General features: G+C 42.9%; 1 protein-coding gene across 4 annotated transcripts in view; it reads right to left on the bottom strand.

Moving 5' to 3' along the window:
- The window catches only part of GARRE1 (granule associated Rac and RHOG effector 1), an 84,832-nt gene that overhangs the window by 22,157 nt on the left and 49,596 nt on the right, over positions 1 to 13,079 (bottom strand). For 3 of the 4 annotated variants that reach the window (XM_005219028.5, XM_005219027.5, NM_001206284.2), the window contains 3 exons: positions 4,646 to 4,855; positions 327 to 467; positions 15 to 110 (listed from right to left, as the gene is read on the bottom strand). In XM_005219028.5, coding sequence (XP_005219085.2) covers positions 15 to 110; positions 327 to 467; positions 4,646 to 4,855 — 447 coding nt within the window. The remainder of the gene's footprint in view (positions 1 to 14; positions 111 to 326; positions 468 to 4,645; positions 4,856 to 13,079) is intronic. The other variant, XM_024978542.2, reaches the window with a different exon arrangement.

Raw genomic sequence — 13,079 nt, 5'->3', positions numbered from 1 at the left:
ACAGAGTAACATACCTGCAAACTGGCTTCTATCGCCTTTGGATTCAGGTGGAAACCAGCTTTCATTGCGTATTCACAGTGACCTAAACTTTCCAGAGCTATTTTATATGCCTGCAAAGAAAGTGTTTTTAGGAATCAAGATTACATAGTAGATTCTAAACTGACAAAGTCCAGTGAAAATAGAAATTGTAAATTTCTATAATTATTAAAAGACATGAGGCCAACTACTATCCTATTACTCTTTCCAACTGGTTCAACATCAAAACTTTAACTCCTGCCCTTGTTTTCATTCCTCAGATATTAATGTGCTAGTTTTGAAAAACATACTTGCAGAGCACTGTCAATTTTTATGTTCAGTTCTTTCAGCTGGTGCTCGGGAATTGCTGCACTTTGAGAACAGAAGAGCTGCTGAACTTCAATTCCTGCCAGGCGGCCATCACAGCCTCTTTCTCTCAGTCTAGATGTTGCCTGCAACAGAAATAATCACTGGTAGGTAAACGAAGATGTTACAGATACTAGCAAAATTTAAAAAAAAAGAAACCATTAAAATAAAGCAAGAAACTATCTAAGCATTAGTCATTCTGGATTATCTCTATTATAAAGAGAGCAGCCAGAAATTCTGAAAGACTAAACCAAGCATTGATGAAAAAACAAACCTGACATAGCACTACCTTATTTAAGAAACCCCCTGGGAATTCCCTGGTGGTCCAGTGGTTAGGATTTGACACTGTCACTGCTGAGGGCCTGGGTTCAACCCCTGGTCTGGGAACAAAGATCCCACAAGCCTTACGGCACAATCAAAAAATAAAACCTGCGAAAAAGACTTACCTACCTGTTATATTAATCACATTTTAAGTTTCTCTATTTTAAAAAGATAGATATCATAGTATATTGGCCCTTGAAGTTTCCAAAATTAAAAAATATATCTATTTGGTTGAGTGGTCCTATACACCAAAGTAAAAAACCTCACCAGTAGGAAAAAAACTACATTGTAACATTAAAGGAAAAACAGAACTTTTGAAATCCTCACAGAAAAATGAAATACTTATTGTTTAGTCATTAAATATATGTTTATGAAGAGTACATTGAACCTCCCAGGTGGCTCAGTGGTAAAGAATCTGCCTACTAAGCAGGAGACACAGGCTCAGTTCCTGGGTTGGGAAGATCCCCTAGAGAAGGAAATGGCAATCCACTGCAGTATTCTTGACTGGGAAATTCCATGGACGGACAAGCCTGGTGGGCTACAGTCATGGAGTCACAAAGGGCTGGACATGACTTAGCAACTAAACAACAAGAATGAATATATAAGACAGACAAACAAGAAGACATAAGGACGTAAGACAGAAAAACAGGAAGACTCATCTGTGTCTTGTGATGAAATGCTAGTTATCTATACATATGGATCAGGACTAGAGAATATAGAAAAATATATATTCGATTTATTAGATGTAAGGAAGGATTCAGGATGAACTGTCTTTCAATTTTTTTCAACATCTATTTTTATTGCAATAATACTTGTGCAACAAATAAAATTTTTAAACAGTTAATTTTTGTTCTTCTAGGTTAATGGAGTTATAACATTTACCAACATTGCAAGACTAAAGGAAATTAAGCAGCTATAATGTCATAGATTTCCAAAGCTTCACAAATTCTATATGAAGACCAATCACTCCCTGCACCCTAATAGTCCCACAGTTTAAAACCATTTGACTCTCTTTCTAGAACTCTTCATTTAGTCAAAATATGTAAGACCTCATAAGGAGGTCTTACGTTACAGGAGTCACTGGATAGACAGTGGAGCATCAATCCTGGTCCCTATAATCTTGGAGCTGACAGCTTCGTAGGTTGAAAAGGCAAGCAAATAAAACATTTAAAAAATATAAAATGGAAAAACTCATCCCAAGGGAAATAAAGAACTGTGACAGGGAGCACCCAAGAAACTGAGAAATCATCATTTAGGCTGCATTTAAAGAGGAGGAGGCAGTCAACAGAAGTGCAGGGTCAGGGAGGGGGGCGGACAGGCAGAGATGTAGGCGCAGGAACTAGAACCCAGGGAGTGGGGAGAGTGGCCAGAGGCGGCTGGTGGGGAGGCAGGAGCCAGACTATGTGTGACTAGGCAGGTCATAGGACAGGTCTACCCCTTATCCTAAGGAAAGAGAGAGAGATGAGGGACAGCAAGACAGGAAAGGGAGAAGCAGGCCCAGCCTCTGAAGATGTCAGGGGAGAGTAATGATCCCCTGAAATAAGTCAGTGACGGTGGACACAGAATGAAGGGATAGGTCTACAATAGTATTCTGGAGGCAGGGTCTGCGGGGCTTTCCTGTGGACTGGATGCAGTTGTGACAGACAAACTGGAGGATAAATGTCAGGTTTCTTGCACAAGGGACCCAGTGTGAGAGGGCGCTACTTGCTAGCGCAGGGATGCTTTGAAGAGGAACAGGTGTATGTGGGAAGGCCAAGGGCTGAGCCATCTGAAGACCTGAGGAGGACAGCAGCTGAACACGGGGGCCTGAGACCACAGAGAAGGGCACTGGGCACACACACTCCATGGCCCCAGCACACAAGCGGTTTCTAAAGTTCCAAGACTAGATGGAGGCCCTTCAGGGAAAAGAACACGTAGACCTGAGCCTTGAGGAACTCACATTCATAAGTTATGTTGAAGAGAAGATAGCAAAGCGGTTGGAGAGGCTATCCTAGGAGGTAAGAGGGTAACTAAGAGCAGTTGGTTCTTCATAAGGAGAGAGGATTTCCAGGGCCCAAGTCGCTGTGAGCTGCTAAATGGAGTCAATGGGATCCTTGGATTTCTGCCAATGTTTCTGGCAACACCGAAGGCACCAGTGACCTTGACAAGACAAGGCATGTTCTGGTGGAGGAGTGGAAGCCAGATTTTAGTGAGCTGAATGACGCCTGTTATATATAAAGCTTCATATTGTGCAAAACAATATACATATGGATACACACATACAGAATAAAACTATAAAAATATGCATAGGAGTCACACTCCAAAATCAAAAGAGGTTATCTCTAGAGAGAAAGGAATATGAATACGACAGTGGAGAAGTATAAAGGGAATTCAACTGCATTTTCTGTTAAAAATAAAAGGTATGAAGCAAATGTGGCAAAAAGTGAAGATTCACTTGACAAAGCTAAAAGGAAGATAGATGGTTATGTATGTGACATTTCCTATATGCTTGAAATATCTGATAATAGTAATTTTTTTTAGCATGAATCAAAGGTGAGGCAAACAATTCTCCCAAGAAGCTGGCTATGAAAAGAGCAGAGAAACAGGGCAGAGCATGGAGGATTTTTATTTGTAGGCCTATTTGTGTACTGGTGGGAACATGCTGAGGAGGTGGGAGACAAAACCTAGGGTCCTAGTACAGAGGCCCTGAGGGTGGGGGCAGGGTGGAGAGAGGCAGACTGCACAGGCGGGGAGGGCGCCTCCTCTGCTGGAACCAAGAGCAAGGAACAGGAGAGGGTCTGAATGGGAGACGTGTGTCATCTGGGTGGAAATGGAGAAGAGGGGCTGCTGCTAGGTACATTCTGTTTTCTCAGTGTGTAGGGGGCAGGGTCACTGGTTGAAAGCAAAGGAAGGAAGGCAGAAAGCCAGGGCAGACAGAAGTGGGTGAAGGAAAAGGTCAAGGCCAGGAGGTCACAGGAGCACCAGAAGGCTGCTCACTTGGGCTGGGCTCTCAGCATGAATGATACCCACAGGTTGGGTAGAGAAGACCTTGAGTCAGGTACAAAGAGTGTAGAGTGTGAGCAGTGTGATCAGGAGACGGCAGCCAGGAGGGCACAGAGGGCTGTAAGGTGAGAAGACAAAGGTGTGGATCCCACTGCCTGGCCACCTGCAATGAAATCAGCAGGTACCACTCCTGCACTCAGCCCCCAATTAGCACTGCATGGCTGCTCCAATAAACACCAAGAAAGCAGAGGAGAATCTTTAAAATGAAAGGGACCAACACAGCGAAAAGAAATTGAGAAGAAATAACAATGCAACGGAACATCATAATACTGAACTAAGTAAACAACAGAACATATAATGTTAAAATGTTGAAAGATGTTTACAAATTTGATAAGAGATTTCTAAAACAAAATCAAAAATTTTGCCAATTTAATTGAGGTTATGAGTCAAACTAAATATTATAATATAAATTCTCTTTTACTCTGTGAAATGGAACAGTAAATCCTAGTTAAAATGTTGACTTGCAAGGCTTTTTTCTTCAAGCCTCAGAAACAAAGGAGTATTAAAATACCAACAAGAAGTGTCATTGCTGACGACATCCCCACCTAGCTACCTAGCTGACTGCTTACTCTCCTTGCCCTCCAGCCTCTTCGCTCTGGTCCCTTTCCTAGAAACTCTGCTGCACTTCTTGTCAAAGGCCTCTCCTCAACCCTGCTTTTGTAAAGCCCTTTCTCCTAGGAGGCTGTGAGTAGAGGCTGTCTTCCCAGTACCTGGTGCATGCCTGGTATGGAGTGAGCATTTACAAAGGCATTCACTGTTAAATGAATCAACAATCTAATGACAGCAGTTGAAAACTCACACTTCTAAATAAAAAGGCCCTTTTAAGAACCAAAAGGCAAAGGCCCTCTGGAACCTCTCCTATGTGAACGAAGGGCACTCATCTCCCGGGAGTCAGGATTACCTCAGCAGCCCCGCGCCAGGACCGCACGGCCTCCTCCAGTTCCGACGTGTGGCCCGCGCCAGATAAGCCGCCGCCACTGCTGCTGTTCTTTTTTTCTGGCACAACAACTTCAGCAAAGCACGAGTGAGCCACGGGCTGCACCTTCTGTAACGCCTGGGTCAAAAACTGGAAATGGACCTGCACCACTGTCAAGAAGCATCGTCCCAACACCTGTGAAGACAAGAGAGTCAGGGACTTTCAGGTTGTGGGTTGCTACTGCATTACTGCAATAACTTCTCAACTATGAATTTGAGTAGAGGTAACAATTAACTGGAATTCTGAAATCACATGGAAGTTACAAAGTCACCATGCTTTATTTAGAAGGATCTGCCTTTGTTCTCACATTTGGACCTGGGTGGCCCGGTGCCTAGAAGTCAAAACATTATAACCAAGTTACCAGCCTCAAGGTTTGAATGGACCTCCCCACTTCCCCCCTCGCCTCCCTCACTCCCGTCCTCCACTCTCTTCATCTGGATTCTTGTTCACAGAATCCTATGAACTGTCTGTGAGCTTCAGTGGAATCACAGCAAGCCACAATTCCAGTTCTCTCCACACAGTATTCAGAAGACAGAAGAAAAGCCAGATGATTAGAAACCTGAAAGGTCAGTTTGACTATAAGAACATATTCCATTGGAAATGGAATCCAAAGATACAGGTTGTTTTAGTAACAGTGTTATTAACATAGTAATTACATAGTTATTACCATAGCTGTATGTCATATTTCCAGTCTTATGAAACAAAGCTGACAGACCTGTTTTCTCAGAGTTAACAAAACATACTGGTACATCCATGTGTCAGATCAGGAGAACACCACTTGCCTAATACATATTAGTACAGCTGACTGATTAATACAATAGTCCATTAAAGCAGAAAATTTACTTTATAAGCTACTAAATACATAATGCGATGTTAATGTATACTATTAATATATAATTATAAAAATATGTGTACTAAAAACATACAACATGCTGCTGCTGCTGCTAAGTCGCTTCAGTCGTGTCCAACTCTGTGCGACCCCATAGACAGCAGCCCACCAGGCTGTCCTGTCCCTGGGATTCTCCAGGCAAGAACACTGGAGTGGGTTGCCATTTCCTTCTCCAATGCATGAAAGTGAAAAGTGAAAGTAAAGTCGCTCAGTCGTGTCTGACTCCTAGCGACCCCATGGACGGCAGCCCACCAGGCTCCTCCGTCCATGGGATTTTCCAGGCAAGAGTACTGGAGTGGGGTGCCACTGCCTTCTCCTACAACATACCACCACCAAAAGATACAAATGTGCCTTTATCTGCCAACCTCTGGCACTGGCAAGAGCTATTCTCCGCACTGTTTGTTGTTCTCTGTTTGCTTTCTTGTGTTAACTCCAGCTACAAGGTATTCTCTACAATTTCCTATTTCTTTTTTCTTTAAAGGAGATAAGAATTTGCTACTTGCAAAGCAACTTGAACAGACACTTTTCAGATTACTGACATCTTCCCTAATCTTTTACAGTTTTATCCATACCAAATTTGACAATAACAACAAAACTTTATTGTAACTTTTTTACATGCCTCATAACATTCAAAAAAACCCTATATATATATATATATATATATATAAATTGGCCATGCCATGTGGCATGTAGGATCTTAGTTTCCCAACCAGGGATTGAACCTATGACCCTTGCATTGGAAGCACAGAGTATTAAACCACAAGGCTGCCAGGGAAGTCCCACAAAACATTTTTAATGGAAAGTATTTCATATTTCATTGGCCTATAGAGTGGTTTACTAACAAAAAATTACTTAACTGAGTTTGTAATTTATCCCACTGGAGGACAGCAAAGCGGGCCCACCAGTCGCCAGCATGGGGGCACTGCCTGGGGGCATGGTGACGGTTCCCACTGCAGTTACAGCAACTACCACTCAACCCCAGGGCCCACACCTTGGCCTGGTGAAGCAGGCAGAAAGAAGGCCCCTCCTTGGCGCTCTCACCTCCCAGCGCACAGTTCAGATGCTGCCCTTTCCTACCCGCACTAGGCAGAGTTCTTCCTCCTGGAGAAAGAGTCAGGCAAGTTCCCAGCGGTGACACTTACTCCCTCTGAATTATTTTCCCCTGTGGAAATCACCAGGACAAAACTAAAACAAACACAGACATCTCACATCATAGCATCCTCTGTCTACAGGGAACAATCAGAAAAACAGGCTGAATTCCCACCCAAACCTCCTGGGTTTCCACTTACTCCCTCAAAGCTCTTTCTCATAGAGATGCGCAGAGTGAGCCACACAGAGTAAACAGACCTAGCAACCTGAAACTTGTGACACAAACAGAAAAAACAGGATTTAATTAGCACTGTATGCAGTATCAGCCAGCTTGAACACTCAGCATGCACCTCACTTGCACTAAAGATTTCACATGGATTTTCTCATTCAATCCTAGGAACAACCATGTGAGGTCATTCCCATTTCACAAACAATAAGACTAAGGCACAGAAAGGTTATGAAACTTTGTCAAGGGGACACAAACTGAATTTGGCAGAGGGCTCACTTGACTCAAGTGTCTATGCCTTTAGCCAGCGTGCACCTTGCCCTCAACAAGATCTACACGCCTGGAGACAGCTGTGTGCTGGCAACACTGAAACCAGACCCATGGCAGACGCTCACCCTTAACCGGCTCAGGCCAGAATGACGCGGTGTTCTGAAGCTCCACACAGAGCAAACCCAGAGGAGGCCTGAAGCCGAGTCCCCAGGCACACAAACTCTTCCTCCTCCTTCTTCCTTGGCCTCTTGGCAGGCTGCAGCTGAGGGGGGAGGAGGGAGCAGTGACATGCCCTGTGCCATCCGCTCTGGGCTCACATTCTTTCAGCTTCTGACAGATACAACTGAGTCATTCATTCTTTCAACAAATGTGTAATATGTGAGTGTGTGGTATGTACAAAGCACAAAAAAAGCTAGAGGATACTACAAGAAATACAGTGAACAAGTCACTGTCCTTCTGAGGGTTACCTTCTAATGGTGGGGGACAGTAAGTAGATGTGCAAAGGCAGGGGCTACTGGAGAAGGAACACTGAGGGGCAAGGTGGGAAGGAAAAGGCTCTCTGAGGACAAGAGCACGGGAACAGTGGGAGTACTCTGTCTGTCGCTTCTGAAGGGAAGTTCTAGGAACGGCCTCTGAGGGCCTGAGTGTCCTGGGCCCAGAAGAGGACACTCTGATAATGCTGCTGATGGCAAGCTGAGGGCTGGGGAGGGTCCTCTTGCTGTTGAGGGCAGAATGGTGGAAAGAGGATGTCGCTGCTGCAGGAATGAATGGGGAGAGATGGTGGTCAGTTTTAGAAGGGGGACATTTGGAGTGTTGCCACCACCACTTCTCACATGCTTGACCCTGGATGAGAGGTCTAACTTAAATTTCTTCCTTATGTATAAGAAGTGGCAAAAACAAGACCTCAGCATCTCCCTCCCCCTACTTATATGAGGTATGGAGCACAAATTATTGGTTGTAATAAAATATTTGTGTTGTAAACAATTCACTAAAAAGCCAATCAAAACCATGGTTACCCTGGATCTTGGAAAAGCTATCTAAAGAATATGTATTCTACAAGTGTACCTAAGTAACAGAAGTGTATTCTCTGGAGGGAGGATGGAGCTCAACCTCCAGCCTGCCTCTGCCCACCTTTTCTCTACAATATCTCCTGTCTTAGCCCAGTTTCCTTCCTGTCACAGGCTCCATCCTCCCTGACCCAGGGATGTGCCAGTCCTTGGGGTCTTCCTGAGAAACCTGGAAAGCAATAGAGACTCTAAAGTTATGAATCTGAAAGCATGTGACCCAAGGGCCTAGGACAGTTACTTTCTCTTTAATTTTATTTTTAAAGTTGCATCTATTTACTTATATATTGGCAGAGCAGCATGTGAGAATTTAGTTCCCTGACCAGGAACTGAACCCATGGCCCCCGCATTGGAAGTGCGCAGTTTTAACCACCAGACCAGGAGGGTCTCAACTTTCTCTTCCACATGGAGACCATTTCCTGGATTATGGGATCCCATGAAGATGCAGAACATGTGTAGCAAGCTGAAGGACAAATGAGTGGTCAGTGAGATTAAAATGTCACTGGAGCTCCAGAAGTCCATGTCAATCAAGAGCTACCATTTACTGAGTGTTTAACCCATACCAAGTACTTTACATGCAGTGAAGCGAAGCTGTGGGGTGACAGCAATTCATCCATTTTACAGATAACTACACCAAGGCTTAGAGAGAGAAAGAACCTTGCTCCAATGTCAAGCAGGTAATAAGTGGTGCAGTAGAGATCTGACACTGAGTCTAACTCCAAAAACTGTTCTAACCACCAGACTGTGCTATTTTCATATGACAAGATCCAGGAGGTAGTCACAACAGTGGCTAAGGATATCACGAAGGGGAGGGGACCGCAGTGCAGGAACCCTGATGAACAAAGACTGAGAGGCATGGCTCAGTCTTCTCTGATAGTGGGAAAGGGACTGCAACAAATTTTACAAGTGCCTGTGGCCCTTTGGGGTGGCATGAGTCTTGAAGTTCATGATTTGCATAGCAGACAACAGCTAAGACTGGCTGCAAACAGCAATAAAATGGGAGAGGGCACATGGAGCTTGGGAAAAGGAACAACTTCTCTTACCTCTTAAGGAATTCCAAGCCCCAAAACATCTATTTGGGCCTTCAGCCCATCAGTCTCATTCAAGAATTATGAAGAAAGCAATCAGACTTAATCTTACCCTTGGCATCTGAATTAAAAAAACACACACACACACACATATTCATCTCAAGGCATCCCAACTGGATGGAATTTGGGGCAATATAAGGCTATTATCAGAGTTGCATTAAGAGAAACATCTTGGGGACTTCCCTGGCAGTCTAGTGGTTGGGACTCTGTACTTCCACTGCAGGAAGTATGGGTTTGATCCCTGGTTGGGGAACTGAGATACCACATACCATGCAGCGGCACAGCTTTAAAAAAAGAAGGGAAAAAAAAGAGAGAGAGAGGAATATTTTGGTATGACTTAAATTCCTCATAAAAGCCCAACTCCTGAATATAGACAATAAGTGACCTTGCCACTACTGCTTCCAAATATCCATGAAGCATTCTGGATTGTAAACAGCCATTGAGCATCTACTGAAATAAAACCTTGTTTTCTGGGAATTGCTGATGACAGAAGAAAAAGGTACGTGTTCACTTTCCCATGTCTCTATAAATGGACCTATACAGGGGGTTATCTTTATGGATAAAACGAGGAAACCTTTTCTTTTCAGTGATCTTTCTATTTTATTAATTAAAACAGATTTTAGTTTAAGGTCACCCTGTTTTGAGCCTCAAAAGACCACCCCTTCTACACCACCAAAGTCAATTCTACCTTCCTAGAATATTTTCAAATTTTTAATTACTCTTCTTCCAGGGCCATGGCCTTACTCAGCCCTTACTATATCCCCACATGTTGAAATTACAGACTGCCCAAGTCCACCCCATCTGTGACACACCTTGTGATCTTCACATTGATATACACAATGTCTAAATTCATTTTCTACTCAAACTCACTGAACAAATCATCTTTCTCATATCCCTGCGAAGTGAAGAACAAGTAGAAATGTTGCATATGCCATAGTGTCAAACATTTGCGTTCTGGTATTTATTTCTGATCAGTTTAAAAGTCAAGAATGAATGAAATGAAGTCAATCCGGATTGGTGGCTTTTATTAGAAATTCCAAGGTCATTCAATCATTTCTTTCTCTTCAAAACTTACTTGTACCTTAAACATTACAATTGGTTCCAAGTGTTCTCAATCTTTTGTCCTTATGATAATTCCACAGTTATTACATAATGACCTAACCAACAGACCGGAATGTGATATAAGAACCTAAATGTGTCTCCAGAGAAATAGAGAATGCAGCAGACCACGCTTGGACTATGGAAAGTACTTTATGGAGATTAAATTACAGTAGGAAAATGTAAAAACCAAGCTCACTGAAACTAAGATGTATAGTCTGACCTAAAAACTGATTAACAGTGAGTATTTAAACTTTTTGTTTTTTAAAGCAATTAACAAAACAATAATCTCTTTGCAGTTGGTATCAACCCAGAGCACAAAGAAGCTGCCATGCTATGTACAGGAGAAAGAACTAGGGAGGAGAGAAAGCTAACACATGCCCAAGGATGGATGAGCCAACAGCAAACGTTAATCATTCAGACAAGATTACATTCTGCCCCTGACACGCTGCTTTACTGCTGGTAACAATATCATCAGACACAGTTTCTAAACTGCTTCAAGCACTGTGATTCACAGAAACTTTTATACCAGTAATATATATTCACTGCAAATAAATTAAGAAGAAAAGATCAGCACAATAAAAAAACAGTGTCAGATATTACTAAATAGATATAATCACTGATTACACGTTTGCAAAACAGCCTACATTTGAAACTTTCTTTTTTTTCCAAAATTGGCTCATTTTATATGTTGTTTTGGGGTTTCCCTGATAGCTCAGTTGGTAAAGAATCTGCCTGCAATGCAGGAAACCCCAGTTCAATTCCTGGGATTGGGAAGATCTGCTGGAGAAGGGATAGGCTACCCATTCCAGTATTCTTGGGCTTTCCCGGTGGCTGAGCTGGTAAAGAATCCACCTGCAATGCGGGAGACCTGGGTTCAATCCCTGGGTTGGGAAGATCCCCAGAGAAGGGAAAGGCTACCCACTCCAGTATTCTGACCTGGAGAATTCCATGGACTATATATAGTCCATGGGGTCGCAAAGGGTCGGACACAACTGAGCAACTTTCACTTTCATATGTTGTTTTACAGTCTGCTTTCCAAAATAAAATATATCAAAATTTATTACCATGCAACACACATAGGAAGTTTTATATTTTAGCTACACTACTATACATCTTTATATAACTAATAAGTATAATTATAAACTATCATCCAGGACATGAAACAGGGAAAAGCCAGTGACAGGAACTAAGTCCACATCAATTATGGTAGACGAAGGAGGAGGGGCAGTTATTGCTCAGTGGGCAGAGATTCAGCTTGGGAAGATGAAGAAGTTTTGGAGGTGGACAGTGGTCGATGGCTGCAAAAAATATTAATCTACTTAATGCCACTATATGCTTCAAAACTGTTAAGATGGCAACATTTATGCTATGTATAGTTTACCACACTAAAAAAGAGTAAACTGCTTCTAGTCACCCCCTCTGCTACCATTCTATTCCAAGCTACAGTCATCTCTTGCTTGGATTACTGTAAAAGCCTCTTAACCGATCTTCCTGCTTCCTTTCAGTTAGGATTCATTTTATCTACACACAACAACAACAAATGCAGTGGCTTACATAAGATCCATATTTACTTCTTTCTATGATGAAAACCAGCAAGGAGATCAAACCAGGCAATCTTAAAGGAAATCAGCCCTGAATATTCATTGGAAGGACTGTTGCTGAAGCCAAAGCTCCAATACTTTGACCACCAGATGCGAAGAACAAACTCACTGGAAAAGACCCTGATGCTGGGCAAGACTGAGGGCAGGAGGAGAAGCGGGCAAAAGAGGATGAGATGGTTAAATAGCAACACCGACTCAATGGACATGAATTTGAGCAAACTCCCGGAGATAGTGGAGGACAGAGAAGCCTGGTGTGCTGCACTCCACTGGGCTGCAAAGAGTCCAACACGACTTAGCCATGTGAACAACAAAGGTGAAAATAAGTCTAGGGTTTGGCAGTCCAGAGCTAGGATGAGGCTCCTGGGTATCACAGGGAGCCCAGTTCCCATCTTTCTGCTCTTCATCCTCCCACAAGACTTACATACTTACATAACCTCACAGTTCTAAATAATTAAATGACCTTCAGCCATTTTTCCTGCATTCTAGACAGTAAAAAATTGGGGGGAGCAAGGAAAAGGGAGCACCCTTTTTCCCTCTAAGGAAACTTCCTCATAGTCTCATCCAAAACCTCCAGTTACATCTTCATGAATCAGAACTTACTCAAGTGACCACTCCTAGCTGTAAGGGAGGTTGGGAAGTATAGTTCTATTTTCAAGAACGATATTCCTAAAAAAACAAAAGCAAATAAAAAACCCTCCAGAGTTGGTTATTTATTTTTTTGGCTGTACCATGCAAAATTCCACATTGTGGAACCTTAATTCCCCAACCACGGATCAAACCCAGGGCCCAGCAGTGAAAGCGCCAAGTCCTACCCACTGGACTTTTAGACAATGCCAAGTGTCCTTTGAAGGAGGCCCACTCTGACCCTATTTGCAAATGAACCACTATCGTACCTGGAGCGTCCTTCTATCTCTCAGACAGACATTGCTCAGTGTTCCATCCTCAGAGAGGTCTTTCTTCTTCATTCTTTTTCTTCATAGTGCCTCTCACTACCTGCATTATGTTTGTATGGGCCATTTATTTTTTGTCTG

Source organism: Bos taurus, chromosome 18, assembly GCF_002263795.3.
Source record: "Bos taurus isolate L1 Dominette 01449 registration number 42190680 breed Hereford chromosome 18, ARS-UCD2.0, whole genome shotgun sequence".
In the NCBI taxonomy this organism is placed as follows: domain Eukaryota; kingdom Metazoa; phylum Chordata; class Mammalia; order Artiodactyla; family Bovidae; genus Bos; species Bos taurus.
Note: the sequence above shows the minus strand (reverse complement) of the source record. Positions and strands in the feature narration are given on the sequence as shown.